The 14,727-nt window shown below is 63.1% G+C and overlaps 2 protein-coding genes across 4 annotated transcripts; one reads left to right on the top strand and one right to left on the bottom strand.

Moving 5' to 3' along the window:
- Positions 1-856: 856 nt before the first annotated feature.
- BOLA1 (bolA family member 1) lies at positions 857-3,586 on the top strand. Of its 3 annotated transcripts, none has more exons than XM_054000910.1 (2): positions 857-908; positions 2,508-3,586. In XM_054000910.1, the coding sequence occupies exon 2, from the start codon at positions 2,518-2,520 to the stop codon at positions 2,902-2,904; it is 387 nt and encodes a 128-aa protein (XP_053856885.1). In that variant the 5' UTR covers positions 857-908; positions 2,508-2,517; the 3' UTR covers positions 2,905-3,586. The 3 variants fall into 3 exon arrangements, with proteins under 3 accessions (XP_053856885.1, XP_053856883.1, XP_053856884.1); XM_054000908.1 differs by lacking the exon at positions 857-908 and adding an exon at positions 1,010-1,494; XM_054000909.1 differs by lacking the exon at positions 857-908 and adding an exon at positions 2,048-2,285.
- A 39-nt stretch (positions 3,587-3,625) lies between these two features.
- On the bottom strand, positions 3,626-13,726 carry SV2A (synaptic vesicle glycoprotein 2A). The gene is made up of 13 exons (XM_054000890.1): positions 13,296-13,726; positions 10,501-11,241; positions 9,486-9,666; positions 9,223-9,374; positions 9,013-9,146; positions 8,559-8,648; positions 8,268-8,378; positions 8,100-8,188; positions 7,246-7,410; positions 7,039-7,172; positions 6,563-6,766; positions 6,081-6,240; positions 3,626-5,301 (listed from the first exon to the last, which is right to left on the bottom strand). The coding sequence occupies exons 2-13, from the start codon at positions 11,078-11,080 to the stop codon at positions 5,118-5,120; spliced, it is 2,184 nt and encodes a 727-aa protein (XP_053856865.1). The 5' UTR covers positions 11,081-11,241; positions 13,296-13,726; the 3' UTR covers positions 3,626-5,117.
- Positions 13,727-14,727: the final 1,001 nt, after the last annotated feature.

Raw genomic sequence — 14,727 nt, 5'->3', positions numbered from 1 at the left:
GCAGCGGCTCCTCTTTGGGACAGCGGGGACGCGACACCGCGAGGTGGCAGCGGCACGTCGGAAGTGGCAGCAGGACTGGCAGGACCCCTCCTTCCCCTGTACAAAATAAAAAACAAAAAAAAAAAAACCCAAAAAACCAAAAAAAAGGTCAAAAAGAAGCCCCTCCTTTTGGTTTTTAGGAAAGCGAATAAGGGCGAACTTGGAAAATGAAGGTGAACCTGGAAAATTAGGGATGGTCTGGGAAAAATCAGGATGAAATAGGAAAAGAATAAGGGGAAAAAATGAGGAGAAATTAAAAAATGAGAGTGAATCTGGAAAATATGAGGACGATGATGGAAAAAATAGGGGTGAGTGTGGAAAAATCGGGATAAAAGTAGGAAAATAAGGATGGTCTGGGAAAAATCAGGATGAAATAGGAAAAGAATTAAGGTGTACCTGGAAAAAAAATGAGGAGAAAGGTGAAAACTGAGAGTGAATCTGGAAGATATGAGGGCGACGCTGGAAAAATAGGGGTGAGTATGGAAAAATCGGGATAAAAGTAGGGAAAAAAAAATCGGGATGAACCTGGGAAAAACTGGGGCGCTCTCTGGTGAGAACCCCGAGCTCCAGCTCCTCTTTGGAAATCGTATCTCCCCCCTTTTTTCTCCCTTTTCCCCCCTTTTTTCCCCCTTTTTCACCCTTTTTCCCCATTTTTTCCCCTCTTTTTCCCCCCCGTGTCCCCACCGCACACCCGGCCCCGCCCACACGCTGAATCCCCGCCCACTAGCTCCATATAAGGACAAAAAGGCGTGGTCTATGTGTGTGGGCGTAGTCTATGCTGCCTGCGGGATTCTCGGCGGTGATTGGCCGGGGCGGGGTCACGTGACGGCGGCGGGCGGCGGTCCCGGGCGGCGGGAGCGGAGCGGGCGGTGAGGGCCGGGACGGGCCCGGGGGCACCGGGAGGGACCGGAGGGGACCGGCGGGGGCTCTGGGGGCTCGGGCAGCATCTGCTGGTCCCGGGGGGTGTCCTGTGGGAGGATCCGCGGGGGATAGAGGGGTGCTGAGGCGAATCAGGCCCGTCCCTCCTGCCCTGAGGCCCTTCCCGAGCTCCGGGCCCGGGAGCTCCCCGGGACACCCCCGTGCGCTCCGTCCGCCGTTCCCGGGGCTGGTCCTTCAGGGCTCCCCTAGACTCGCTGCCCCCAGCACCCCGTCATTCCCCGTTATGCCCTCCCCAGCACCCGTTATTCCCCGTTCCGCCCCCCAGCACCCCATTATTCCCCGTTATGCCCCCCCCAGCACCCCGTTATTCCCCGTTATGCCCCCCCAGCACCCCGTTATTCCCCGTTCCGCCCCCCCCCCCCAAGCCACCCCCTCCGGGTGCCCCCCTCCTGCCATCCCCACTTTCCACGCGGGACCCTCCAGAGACCCTCAGTCCCCATCCCTGTCCCTCTCCCTGAGCCTCTTCTCCCTCTCCCCCCCCCCAAAAAAAACATCCTCACACTCCTCCGGTGCCAGGTGGGGATCGGGGGGGGCCTCTCTCCTTGCACCCCCAAATCCCCCCCTCTCTTACAGCTCTTCTCCGATGCGGGGTCCTGTGTGGGACTGGGGGGGTCACTCACCTTGCACCCCTAAATCCCCCCTCTCACCTTGCACCCCTAAATCCCCCCCCTCTTTCAGCCCTTCTCTGATATGGGATCCTCTCTTGGGACTGGGGGGTCTCTCTCACCCGGCACCCCCTAAATCCCCCCTCTGTCTTGCACCCCTTCCCCAGTGCCAGGTGGGGATTGGGGGGGGGTCTCTCCTTGCACCCCCTAAATCCCCCCCTCTCTTACAGCTCTTCTCTGATTCGGGGTCCTCTGTGGGACTGGGGGGGTCACTCACCTTGCACCCCTAAATCCCCCCTCTCACCTTGCACCCCTAAATCCCCCCCCTCTCTTGCAGAGATTCGGGGTCCTCTCTGGGACTGGGGGGGGTCTCTCTCACCCTGCACCCCCTAAATCCCCCCCTCTGTCTTGCACCCCTTCCCCAGTGCCAGGTGGGGATCGGGGGGGGGGGGTCTCTCTCCTTGCACCCCCAAATCCCCCCCCTCTCTTGCAGCCCTTCTCTGATATGGGATCCTCTGTGGGACTGGGGGGGTCTCTCTCACCCTGCACCCCTAAATCCCCCCTCTCACCTTGCACCCCTAAATCCCCCCCGTCTCTTGCAGCCCTTCTCCGATTCAGGGTCCTCTCTGGGACTGGGGGGGTCTCTCTCACCTTGCACTCCCAAATCCCCCCCTCTGTCTTGCATCCCTTCTCCGGTGTCAGGTGGGGATCGGGGGGGGGGTCACTCACCTTGCACCCCTAAATCCCCCCCCTCTCTTGCAGCCCTTCTCTGATGCGGGGTCCTCTCTGGGACTGGGGGGTCTCTCTCACCCTGCACCCCTAAATCCCCCCCCTCTCTTGCAGCCCTTCTCTGATATGGGATCCTCTCTGGGACTGGGGGGTCTCTCTCACCCTGCACCCCTAAATCCCCCCCCTCTCTTGCAGCCCTTCTCCGATGCGGGGTCCCCTCCTGGCGGGGGCCATGGGGGGCGCGGGGGGTCCCCTGGCCCGCACCATCCGAGCCAAGCTGACGGCGGCCCTGCAGCCCACCCACCTGGAGGTGCGGGACGACTCCCCCCGCCACGGGGGCCCCCCCGGGGCCGAGACTCATTTCGGGGTGCTGGTGGTGAGCGGGCGCTTCGCGGGGCTGCCGCCGCTGCAGCGGCACCGCCTGGTGCACGAGGCGCTGCGGGCCGAGCTGGCCGGGCCCCTGCACGCCCTGCAGGTGGTCGCCCGCACCCCCGAGCAGTGGCAGAGTGACCCCCAAAACCCCCCCGCGCCCCCTTGCCTGGGGGGCTCCAAGCGGGAGAAGCAGAAGGAGGAGGAGGAGGAGAAGCAGTGATGGTTCTGGGAGACGCCCAGGAACAGCGTGGGGCTGCTGAGACCCCCCTCCTCCACTCAGCGTGGGGACCCCCCCAGGAACAACGTGGGGATCCCAGGACCCCCCCAGGAACAACGTGGGGATCCTGGGACCTCCCCCATGGACAGCGTGGGGATCCCAGGAACAGCGTGGGGATCCCAGGACCCCCCCCAGGAACAACGTGGGGATCCCAGGACCCCCCCCCAGGCATGGTGTGGGGATCCCAAGAACCCCCCCCATGGACAGCGTGGGGATCCCAGGACCCCCCCAGGAACAACGTGGGGATCCCGGGACCCCCCCCATTGACAGCATGGGGATCCCAGGACCCCCCCCCCCAGGCACGGTGTGGGGTTCCTGAGATCCCCCCAGGAACAGCATGGGGAGCCAGGACCCCCCCAGGAACAATGTGGGGCTCCCAGGACCCCCCCCCAGGAACAACACGGAGCTGCCAGGACCCCCCCCAGGGACAGCGTGGGGTTCCTGGGACCCCCCCCCAGGCACAGTGTGGGGTTCCTGGGACCCCCACCCCGGTGTCAGCGTTGGGAGGGGGCAAAAATAATGGGGGTGACCCCCCCACACACCCCATAGCACCCCCACCCTGCAGGGGATTTTTTTGGGGTGTCCCTCCCATTGAATCAGTTTAAATAAATGTGTTCTGTGGGCAGCAGAGTCTGGAGAATCCTTTTTTTTTTGGCGGGGGGGAGGTTTGGGGTAATTCTTTTGCGCTTTTTTTTTTTGTTGGTTTTTTTTTTGGTTTTTTTTTCCCCATTTTAATTAATTTACAAACACCTGAAACTACAGCACGGCACGACAGAGCTACAGGGGGGGCCGGGGGGGTGGCCCCCCAAGGACCAGCTACACCAAGGAAGGGACAAAAGCACACGGGGTGGGGGGGCTGCTTGGAATGGGAGGGGGCTGCCCTGGGGCTGGGGGGGCTCCCAGGCTCTGACCAACCCTATGGGAAGGGGGCAGAGCATGGGGGACCCCCCCAAACCCCCCAGGTTTTGAGGGGGCACAGCACTGGGACCCCCCCCCTTGAACCCCGATTTCTTTTGAGCACTGGGGACCCCCTTGTACCCCGATTTTTTTTTTTTTTTTTTGGGGGGGGGGTTTAGGGGCTGTTTGTGCTTTGCAAACCGCTGGTGGTTTTGGGGTGGGGGGGGTTAGGTAAAAGGGAGGGGGGGGCAGGGGATTGTGGTGGTGAAGGGGTTAATAGGGGATGTGGGGGGGGGCTGGGAGGAGGAAAAGAGGGTGCAGGGAGCCCCCCCCCACCCCGCACCCCCCCCTCACCCACCCCAGCCTCCCTCTAATAGGGAAAAATCCTTTAAAATCAGTTAAAAATCACTAACTGGCAGTTTTTGGGGGGGTCCCCCCGCTGCCGCACCCCAAATGAGACCAAGGGTTGTGGCTTGGGGGGGGGGGGGGGGCTGTGCTTTGCACCCCTGAAAGTTGGGCACCCAAAAATTTGGGGTATCCTGGGCGGGGGGGGGTGGATGTGCTTTAAGGGTGGGGGGGGCACCCTAAAATTGTCAGGCAGCCCCAAAGGGATTCTGCACCCCCCCAAAGGGACCTGCACCCCAATATCCTGTGGTCCCCCCAAGGGCTCTTTCCACCCCCAGATGCCCCCCCCCCCAAAATCCCTGGGGTTTTGGGGGACCCTGCTGGGTGCCCTCCACAGGGATGGGGAAACTGAGGCACAGGGGGCTTCATCCTCCTGCTCCTTGGCTCAGCAGGAATTTGGGGGATGTGGAGGTTCAGAGGGGTTGTGTCATGCCCCCCCCCCCCGATGCCAGGACCCCCCCCCAAAAATCCTGTCCCACAGCCCCCCAGGAATGAGCAGCAATACGAAGAAGGGGGGGGGGGGTGACACCAAGAAAAGAAATTGGGGGGGGGGGGGGATGAGGAGGAGAATTGGAGCTCGAGGGGGGGAATTTGGAGATTTTGGGGGTACGGGGGGAGGATTTTTTTTTGGGGGGGGGGGGAGAGGGGGGGTCCAAGTGCAAAATGAAAAAGATCCCAAATGCTCCAAGAAGACGTTTCACAGTGTCTAACGCGACTAACCCCAGGGGCACGAGGAGGAGGAGGAGGAGGAGGAGGAGGAGGAGGAGGAAGAGGGGAGGGGGAAACGCTGAGATTTTGGGGGTTCCCCCAGCAAGGTGGGGGTGGTCCCTCTCCCCCAGCCCCCCCCCCCCCCATCACTGCAGGACTTGCCCCCGTGTCTCGGGCAGTTTGAGGGCCAGGGAGCTGCCGAGGGCCAGCGCGGCCGAGGCGAAGAGGATGGGCACGGCCTTGGTGATGCCCACGAAGGACGTGAAGATGCTGATGCCCAGCACGGCTGCCAGCTTGCACAGAGCGTTCAGGAAGCCAAAGGCCGTCGTCCTGGGGAGGATGAGGAGGGGTGGGCACGGTGGGGGCAACCCCCCGAGGAAGGGGTGGGTGCCCAGCCTCGAGGGGGGCACCAGCGGAAGGGAGGTGGCACCACGAAAGTGGCACCTGGAAGGGTGAAATGGGCACCCGGCACTGCAAAATGGGAGCTCTAAACCCTTAAATTGGCACCCAGCACCCCAAAATGGGAGCTCTAAACCCTTAAATTGGCACCCAGCACCCCAAAATTGGAGGTCCCAACCCTTAAATGGGCACCCAGCACCCCAAAATGGGAGCTCCAAACCCTTAAATTGGCACTCAGCACCCCAAAATGGGAGCTCTAAACCCAGCACCCCAAAATGGGAGCTCTAAACCCAGCACCCCAAAATGGGAGCTCTAAACCCTTAAATGGGCACCCAGCACCCCAAAATTGGAGGTCCCAACCCTTAAATGGGCGCCCAGCACCCCAAAATGGGAGCTCCAAACCCTTCAATGGGCACAAAACCTCCACGCAGCACCCAAAACCTCACTTCTTGCACCCAACACTTCACTCCTTGTGCACGGAATTTCACTCCTTGCACCCAAAATTTCACTCCTTGCACCCAAAACTTCACTCCTTGCACCAAAAACCTTGACCCAGCACCCAAAACTTCCACCCAGCACCCAAAACCTCACTTCTTGCACCCAAAATTTCACTCCTTGCACCCAAAATTTCACTCCTTGCACCCAAAACCTCCCACCCAGCACCCAAAACATCACTCTTTGCACCCAAAACTTCCGTCCCAGGCCCCCACCTCTTGTCAGAGGGGTACAGCTCCACGGTGAGCACGTCGAGCGCGTTCCAGGAGGCGATGCTGACCCCCCCAAATAGGCAGAGCAGCGCGATCATGGCAGACTCGCTGTTCCCGAAGGACAGGAAGAAGCAGCTGATGCAGGACATGACGCTGGAGCCGGCTGGGGGGACACGTGGACACGTCAGAGCTCAGGGAAACCGAGGCACGGGAATGACAGCCCCAAAGGGGCAGAGGCAGATGGGGGTGACCCACCAGGAGGTCCCCAAGAGGTCACCAGAGATGGAGGCGACCGGCGGGTGGGAGGAGGATCAGGAAAGGCCCCAAAGGGGTGATGGAGGTGGGGATGAAGGTGATGGTGATGAAGTGACCCAGCAGGTGGGAGGTGGGTCCAGAAGATCGAGAGCCTGGCTTGGGCTGGGAGGCACCTCCAGGACCCCCCCCCCAGCCCCACCAGGCTGCCCCGAGCCCGTCCCGTTGCCCACCCAGCATGCGCAGGCGGCCGATCTTGTCCATGAGCAGGGCCGAGACGATGTTTCCGGGGAGCACGGCCAGGGTGCCCAGGAAGCTGACAAAGTAGATCATGTAGGCGTTGTTGTCGTCGCTGAAGTCCAGCTGGCAGCCCTCCTTGTTGTGCAGGAACGTGCTGTTCAGCACCCGGCTGTTGATGAACTTGTACTCGAAGAGATCTGGGGGGGGGGCACAGCGGGGCCGCGGCGTCACCCCCTCTCCGTGCACACCTGCCTGGCCCCTCCCGCCCCAGCTGGTGGGTCAAGAACACCTCCACCACCACCCCCTTGAGGACCACCCGGGTGGGGCACATTACCTCTACCACCCCAACTCCGTCGTGCCACTGGGGGGGCTTTCCTGACCTTCCTCCGAGCTGGTGGCTCACCCCCATCTCCATCAAAACCCTGGGGGCCACCCTGCTCCGTGCACCCGGGGGATCCCATTCGCCCACCTGTGTTGTAGAAGACGGTGGAGATGAAGGTGCAGTTCTTGAAGAAGGTGTTGCTGGAAGTGATGTCCTCGAAGTAACACTCCTCAAAGAGCGAGTCCTCGAACGTCACCGACTTCATCTTCAGCCCGATGAACCTGCACGGGAGGGAGAGCCCCAGATGAGCAGCCCCAAGCTGAGCAAGCCCAGGCTCAGCCTCCCCTCACTCACTTGTCGTTGAAATACTCCCCGCCACGGTGCACTTGGTTCTCCAGGGTGAAGTTGAAGGTGAAGTGCCGGACCTTCTCGCGCGTGAAGAGCTTCGTGCGCGACGCGTACTCAATGCTCTGCAGGTGCTTAATCATGTCCGGGAACCACACGGTGAGCCCGTAGTAGCTGCGGAGACAGGGGTGAGCGGGCACCACACACCTGGGCGTGCCAGAGCTGGCCCAGGGCTCCCAGGGCCAGCCCTGAACTCCCAGTGCTATCCCAGTGATGCTGGTTCCATCCCATCGCGCTCAGTGCTGCCCCGTCCCATCCCATTGATCCCATCCCATGGATCCCATCTCACTGATCCCATCTTATCCCATGGACCCCATCCCATGGATCCCATCTCACTGATCCCATCTTATCCCATGGACCCCATCCCATGGATCCCATCCCACTGATCCCATCTTATCCCACCCCATTGATCTCATCCCATCCCATGGATCCCATCCCATCAATCCCATCCCATCAGTCTCATCCCACTGATCCCATCCTATCCCATCCCACTGATCTCATCCCATTCATCCCATCCCATCAATCCCATCTCACTGATCCCATCTTATCCCATGGATCCCATCCCACTGATCCCATCCCATCAATTCTATCCCATCCCACCCCATGGATCCAATCCCATCTCATCCCATTGATCCCATCCCATCCCATGGATCCCATCAATCCCATGGATCCCATCCCGTCCCATGGATCCCATCTTATCCCATTGATCCCATCCCACTGATCCCATCTTATCCCATCAATCCCACCCCACTGATCCCGTCTTATCCCATGGATCCCATCCCATGGATCCCACCCCGCAGCACCTGAAGGACATGGTGAACCACACCGCCATCATCATCAGCGTCACCCGCCGGTACTCGGGCACGAAGCACTGCTGGAAGTTGCTCCAGACCTGCGGAGGGACATGGGAGGTGACAAGGACATGGCAGGTGACAGGGGGCACAGAGACCCCTGGGTGGCCCCGGCCTCACCTGCTGGGACAGGTTGAGGCATCGGACCAGCCAGCGCCGGTACCACGTCCCCGTGTCCGACTGGATCTCGATGAGCTCGTCCTCCCGCTTGATGGTCTTGATGTGGGTGACCTGTGGGTGGGACAGTTTGGGGATGCCTCGTGCCTCAGTTTCCCCACCTGTTACAGCAGCACCACATTCCCTGGGTGGTGCTTTTCCCGGAGGTGGGAATTGCACCCCTGATCCTGGAGGACGCCCCACTCTCGCTTGGGGTGCTGGGGACCCCAGGGCTGAGCCCTGGGGGGTCCTTACCGAGAAGACCCTCTCAGGGTGGCCCTTGGCCCTCATGTTGGTGTCATGGACCTGCTTCAGCACCATCCAGGCCTCGTCGTGCTTCCCGTTCTGTGAGGGCAGGGACAGGTCACCCTGGGACACCCCGGAACCGCACCCTGACCCCCCATCAGCGGTCTGGGTTCCAGCACCCACCTGAGTTCTGCCGCCCACCTGGGGATCCCTCCACCATCTTCATCACCTCCTCAGGGTCCCCCCATCCCTCTGAGGGGTGGATCCCATCATCCACCTGGGGGTTCCTGCCCACTTCCACCCCTCTCCAAAACCCATCTTGGGCTTCCTCTCCAGACCTCACCCACCCCCTGTGTGGGTCGCCCCATCCCCACCCCAACCTGGGCGTCCCTTCCTTGAGGGGACCCCAACTCCAGCTCCCTGATGCACCCCAGGTTCCCCCCATGGCCCCCCCAGACCTCACCTCAAGGTAGAAGCGCGGGCTCTCCGGCATGGTGGTGAGCGCCCCGATGGCAAAGACCGAGGGGAAGGCGCAGACGAGGACAAAGACCCTCCAGCTGTGGAATTGGTACGCAGAGCCCATCTGGAAGCTCCAGCCTGGACAGGGACAGGACACGGCGGTGGGGCCGAGCCCCGGCGCACCCCCCGCGTGCCACCAGCCCAGGGCTCCTACCGTAGTGGGGGATGATGGCCCAGGCCATAGCGGAAGCGTAGATGCCCCCGATCATCCAGAACATGCAGAGCCAGCTCAGGTGCTCCCCGCGCTTCTCCTGCGCCAGGAACTCCGAGAAGTAGGAGAAGACGATGGGGATGGAGCCGCCGATGCTGGGGACGGAGGGGAGGGAGCGGCATCACCCCCCGCCCCACGCCCCACCTCGCGTAGGGGGGAGATCTCCCCCTGCTCTGGAGGTCCCTGCGCGGCTGGGCCCCCCTTACCCCACGCCCGAGAGCAGGCGGCAGAAGAGGAAGGTGCCGTAGCCCTGGACGAAGGAGGAGAAGAAGGCGAAGACGCTGTTGACGGAGAGGGAGATGAGGAGGCACTGCCTTCGGCCCAGCCGGTCGGCCAGCCCGCCCCACACGAACGCGCCCACCATCATGCCCAGGTACACGATGAGGCCTGGGGAGGGGGACACGCAGCGAGGTCAGTCCTGGGGGACACAAGGACCTGCACCCCGAGTCACCTGGAGGAGGGAGAGCATCCTGGGCACTGGGGGAGGGCAGCAGGCAGGGACCCTCTCCCCAAAACGCTGCGTGCCCTTGAAGGGAGGGGACAGAATCCCGTGTTGTCCCCCTGCTCTGCTCAGGGACTGCGGGACATGGGGGGCAGAGGTACCCCCAGGACCCCCACACCCAGCCCCTCCCCCTGCCCCAAGATTGCCAGATCTCAGGGACGGGGGGCACTGATGTCCCCTGGGATTTGGGGGGGTTGTCAGGCTCCGGCAGGCATCACAGAGAAGGGGGAAACAATCGAACAAAGCCCCCCACGGCCCCCCAAACCCACTCTCAGCAGCCACTAGTCAGCCCAAATTTCTGAGCTTGCTCCCCTCAGCTGCCCCTCGCCATTGCTCGCGTGGGGACCAGTGTGGGACTGGGAGGAGGATGGTGGGAGCCCTCACCGGGGGGTCCTGCATCCCTCCTTGCCCCCACATCCCTTCCTGCACCCCACCTCCCATGGCCTCATGGCCTCCCAATTCTTCCTGTGTTCCTCCGTAGCCCCTATGACCCCCCCACATCTCCCTGAGCCCCCCATGTCCTTCCCCATCCCCAGCTCCGTGTCCCCCCCTCCCGTGCTCTTCTGCCCCCCTAACACATCCTCACGTCCCCCTACATTCCACACATCTCCCTGTACCCCCACACCTCCCAGTGCCCCTCCGTGCCACCCTGACCCTCCTGCCCCCCCCATCCACGACCCCCGCACCCCCCTACCTGCCCCCCGTGCCCCTCTCCTCACCCAGCATGCCCTTGTTGGAGTCGGAGAGGCACATGTCCTTCTCGGCGCTGGGTAGGACGAAGCCCACCACAAAGACCTCGACGCCGTCAGCCATGAGGGCCAGGCCCAGGACAAAGTAGAGGGTCCACTGGAATCGGCCGTGGCCACATTCCTGCAGGATGAGCTCGTACTGCTGCGCCAGCTCCTCCCTGTCCTTCCTCCGCTGCCCCTCGCTGTCGTCGAAAGCGCCCGCGGCCGCCGCGGCCCCCAGGCGCTCCCCCCCCTTCAGCGACTCCTGCCGGGGGATCCCTTGGTACTCGCCCTCGTAGATCTCATCCTCCTCGTCGTGGCCCTCAGTGGCGTCGCTGGACACCCCCTCCTCCTCGTTGGCCCCCTCGCCCCCCCGGTAGTAGCCGTCCTGGGGCGCGTAGTCTTCGTCATCCTCCTCCTCCTCGAAGCGGGAGTAGGAGCGCCGGGTGTACTCGTCCTGCACTCGGTCCATGCCCCGGCTCACCTTCTTGGCCGCGTGCTTCTTCACCTCCTTGGCGATGTCCTTGGCGCCGCGGATGAACGCGGTCCGGTCCCGGAACGACTCGTCCATGGTGCCCTCGGGCCGGCACGGGGCGCTGGGGGGTGGACGGGGGTGTCTCTGCGTCGGGGGGCGGGGGACTGCGCCCTCAGGCCCGGGGTGCGGGGAGAGGGGTGATGGAGCTACCCATCCGTGGAACGGGGTGTGGGAGGACCCTGGATGCCAGCCCGGACCTGGGAAGCCCAGACAAAACCAGGCTGAGGTTGGGTGGTAGCGGCCCTGCGTTCCACCTTGCACTTTTTCTCCGTCTCGGATGCAAACAGGAGGATTTGGGGGACCCCCCCCCCCGGTGAAGCGGCAGGCGGGGGCTGGAGTGGGGACAGGCTGAGAGACGCGGGCTCCGTGCCAGCTCCTTTCCCCTCCCGTGGGGGATTCCAACTGCCACAGCTCGCTGGGACCCCCCCCCAGTCCCCCTGGATCCATCCCCAAAGCACAGGGGGAGCTGGGGGGACATCAGGGACACGGCTGCCCCTGAGCATCCCCAGGACTGCGAGTCACCCCAAAAAACAAGGCCATCAGCAGGTCTGGACCAAAGCTCCCCATTCCCTTGGGCACCACAGGGAGGATGAGGGGCTCAGCCCCCGAGGGCATGGAGGTCCCCAAACCCTCTCAGCACCGCCCTGGCTGGGTGGCTCAAGGTACAGGAGCCCCTCGGGGGGTGTCCCTCGAGTGACAGTGACCCGTGTGTGCCAGGCCACGCTGACTGCAGAAGCTGCCAGGCAGATTTACTGCGGGACGCACCAGCACCAACACGGTCAAAGGGGGCTGGGGGTACCACGAGTCCCCTGGGGGGAGGAGAGGGGCATCCAGATCCCTGGGGGTGGCATCTCCTTGTCCCCTCACATGCCAGCATCCCACCTGCTCTTCCCCAGCCCAGCGTCCCCACACCCACTGCACAGAGCCCGGCTCAGCTCGTGACAGGGACGGACCCGCAGCCCCCCAGCCCGATGCTGCTGCTCCACCCTCAGGGGCTGTCGTGACCCCCCCCCCCTCCCAAAAAGCGCTATTTTTATCTCTGGCGAGGCGGGAAGGAGCTGCGGGCAGAGGGACGCAGCCGGCGACATGTCCCCCCCTGCCCAGGCGAGGGGACAGGGCACGCAGGGACGCTAAATTTAGCCCGTCGGAAACCCTGCAGGGAGGGGGGCTGCGGCACAGCACGGGCCCCCATTCCCGAGCAGAGGCAGGTCTTACAGGATAAAATGGCAAATTCACCCCACGTCCTCCCCTCTGGCTGCAGGGAGACCCCAGGTCCCCTCCCTGGCGGTCCCGTGGGCCTGTGAGGCTCCTGGAAGGGGCCGATCCCTGACCAAGGTCATTTTGCTCCAGCCAGGCTCGCGGTTCCCTTTGGAAGCTCCCCCATGTGGGGCCGGCATTCCACGCACCGGGAGGTACTGGGGGCCGGGAGGAGGAATGGGGGATCAGGGAGAGGCTGGGTGCACGCTGAGGAAGAGGATGGGCCGGGGAGCAAGGTCACGGCTGGCTCCGTGACAGACAGCGGCCGTACAAACCAGGGAGCCTGGAGCGGCCGAGCCGACGCCAGGAGCCAGAGCTGGCTGAGATCAGGGGATTGATCCCACAAGAGAGCCAGAAATCCCACAGTCCCTGAAATACGGGAGCCAGGGAGGTCCCCAAAAATGCCCGTCTGGGGGCTGAGCACGCCGCTGGCCCTGCAGCCCTGCCGTGGCGTTGGACAGCTCTGGACAAGGTTACCGCGTCTAGACCTGTCTCCTCCTGCCACGCATCCAAGCGGAGCCGAGGATGGATGCAACCGTGCACCCCAAAACCCCCGGGAGTCCCACGCTGGGGGGGCTGCATTCCCCCCCCCCCCCCACACACACACCCCCCCCCCGCAGCCCCCAGCCTCCCTGCGGAACGCCAGGAACATGGCGACAAGGGGGAAGAGTTGGGAATCGCTCGTGTCCAAGGTCACCCCCCCAACATCCTCCCCCCGGCTACCCCTTCCCCAAAATCCCCCCGGTTCCCCCTCCCGTCCCTGCGGTGAATTCACGATCCCCTCCGGCTGCTCTGCGGGGGGGATGAGAGGAGCCCCCCAAAAACGCACATCCAAAGGCAGAGCCGGGCTCCACAGAAGGTTTTCCAGGACAAAATGGCCACAGCAAGTGGGAAGGGGAAGCCGAACCCCGAATCCATCAGCGGCTCCGAGGCCGCCGATTAACGCCGCGGGGAGGGGGGATGCGGGCTTTAAACCCGTTTTGTTCCCCCTTACCTGGCTCAGCCCTCGCTCCGCTCCAGCTCCTTCCCGGCGCCGGCGAGGGGGATGCTCCGGCGAGGAAGGATGCTCGGGAAGGGATACGGAGAGGGAAGAGGATGCTCCGGCAGCGACACGGCGCGACAGCAGCTCCCGAGCACCGGCGCTACCGCCGCAGCCTCCGCCGCACACCCGGAGCGCTGGGAGAGTCCATCGGCGCAGCCCCGGGAAGGGAGGGATCAACCACGGCACGCCGAGAACCGGGGGGGCTCGGCGGGGGCGGGGGGCTCGGCCCACCGAGGAGGGGGGCGATGGATCTCCCGGGATGCGCCAGCGGAGCTCCCACGGGATCGGGGTTCCCGTGATGGAGCCGCCGGGATGGAGCCGCTCCGGAGGCTGCGGATGGCGGGGAGAGGCGGGTGGGATGGGGGGCATGAGGAAGGGGCCCCCCCGGATCCCTCGGCGAAGCTCAGCCCGCCCCCCCCCCCCCACCCCCGCCGCCCCCGTCACGGCTGAGTCACAACCTCCGCGGGGCTGGATTGGGATTTTTTGGGATCAAATCGTCCCCGCCTGGGCTGGCCAGACTCGGCCCCTAGGCTACAACACGACACAAAAGCCCCCGATGAATTTTTTTTGGCGGGGGGGGTGGAGGTTATGGCTGGAGATGCACATTGCAGCATGGGATGTCCAAACCCATCTCCATTTCCCATGGATGGCTTCCCGAGGGTGGGAAATTGGGACCCCCAGTTCTCCAGCCCCATATCCCCGGGGCTGTGGGGTGCTGGGTGCTCCTGGGACTGGCTGAGCTCAGAGTGGGGGGCCCTGCACAGTGAGCAGGGTTTGGGGTGCCCCCAACAAGCAAGATCTTCCCTGACACCCTTCACTGGCATTCCAGTGTTTCCAAAGCCCCTTCATCCTGCATCCCAACATTCCCAGAGCCCCAATCTTCCTTGAACCCCTTCACTGGCATTCCAATGTTCCCAGAGCCCTTTCATTCTTCATCCCAACATTCCCAGAGCCCAAATCTTCCCTGAACCCCTTCACTGGCATCCCAACATTCCCAGAGCCCCTTCATCCTGCATCCCAATATTCCCAGAGCCCAAATCTTCCCTGAACCCCATCACTGGCATCCCAACATTCCCAGAGCCCCAATCTTCCCTGAACCCCTTCACTGGCATTCCAATGTTCCCAGAGCCCCTTCATCCTGCACCCCAATATTCCCAGAGCCCCAATCTTCCCTGAACCCCCCTTTTCCTGCATCCCCTGCAATGAGCTGACCCTGTCGCAGCTTCCAGGCTGTCAACCCCAAAGCCTCACAATCCGCCAGGATCCGTCAAGATTAGCACTTCACCCCTCAGACTGGAAAACAGGGATGGGGACCAGTCTGCACTGGGATTTAGAAACCCAGGAGCTGAGAAGAAATTGTGGAAAAAAAAACAAAACCTAAAAG

Source organism: Vidua macroura, chromosome 29 (assembly GCF_024509145.1).
Source record: "Vidua macroura isolate BioBank_ID:100142 chromosome 29, ASM2450914v1, whole genome shotgun sequence".
Lineage (NCBI taxonomy): Eukaryota > Metazoa > Chordata > Aves > Passeriformes > Viduidae > Vidua > Vidua macroura.
The sequence above is the reverse complement of the archived record's forward strand: the minus strand, read 5'-3'. Positions and strand labels throughout refer to the sequence as shown.

Bases quoted from the DNA above. Each gene is read 5' to 3' on its own strand.
- BOLA1 (XM_054000908.1), top strand. From the start codon at position 1,202: ATGCCCTCCCCAGCACCCGTTATTCCCCGTTCCGCCCCCCAGCACCCC. The intron at 1,495-2,507 runs GTGGGGATCGGG...CCTCTCTTGCAG, and splicing joins TCACACTCCTCCGGTGCCAG to CCCTTCTCCGATGCGGGGTC.
- SV2A (XM_054000890.1), bottom strand. From the start codon at position 11,080: ATGGACGAGTCGTTCCGGGACCGGACCGCGTTCATCCGCGGCGCCAAG. The intron at 8,649-9,012 runs GTGAGGTCTGGG...CTGCCCTCACAG, and splicing joins GCCCGCGCTTCTACCTTGAG to AACGGGAAGCACGACGAGGC. The intron at 5,302-6,080 runs GTGGGGGCCTGG...CATCCTCCCCAG, and splicing joins CTGTACCCCTCTGACAAGAG to GACGACGGCCTTTGGCTTCC.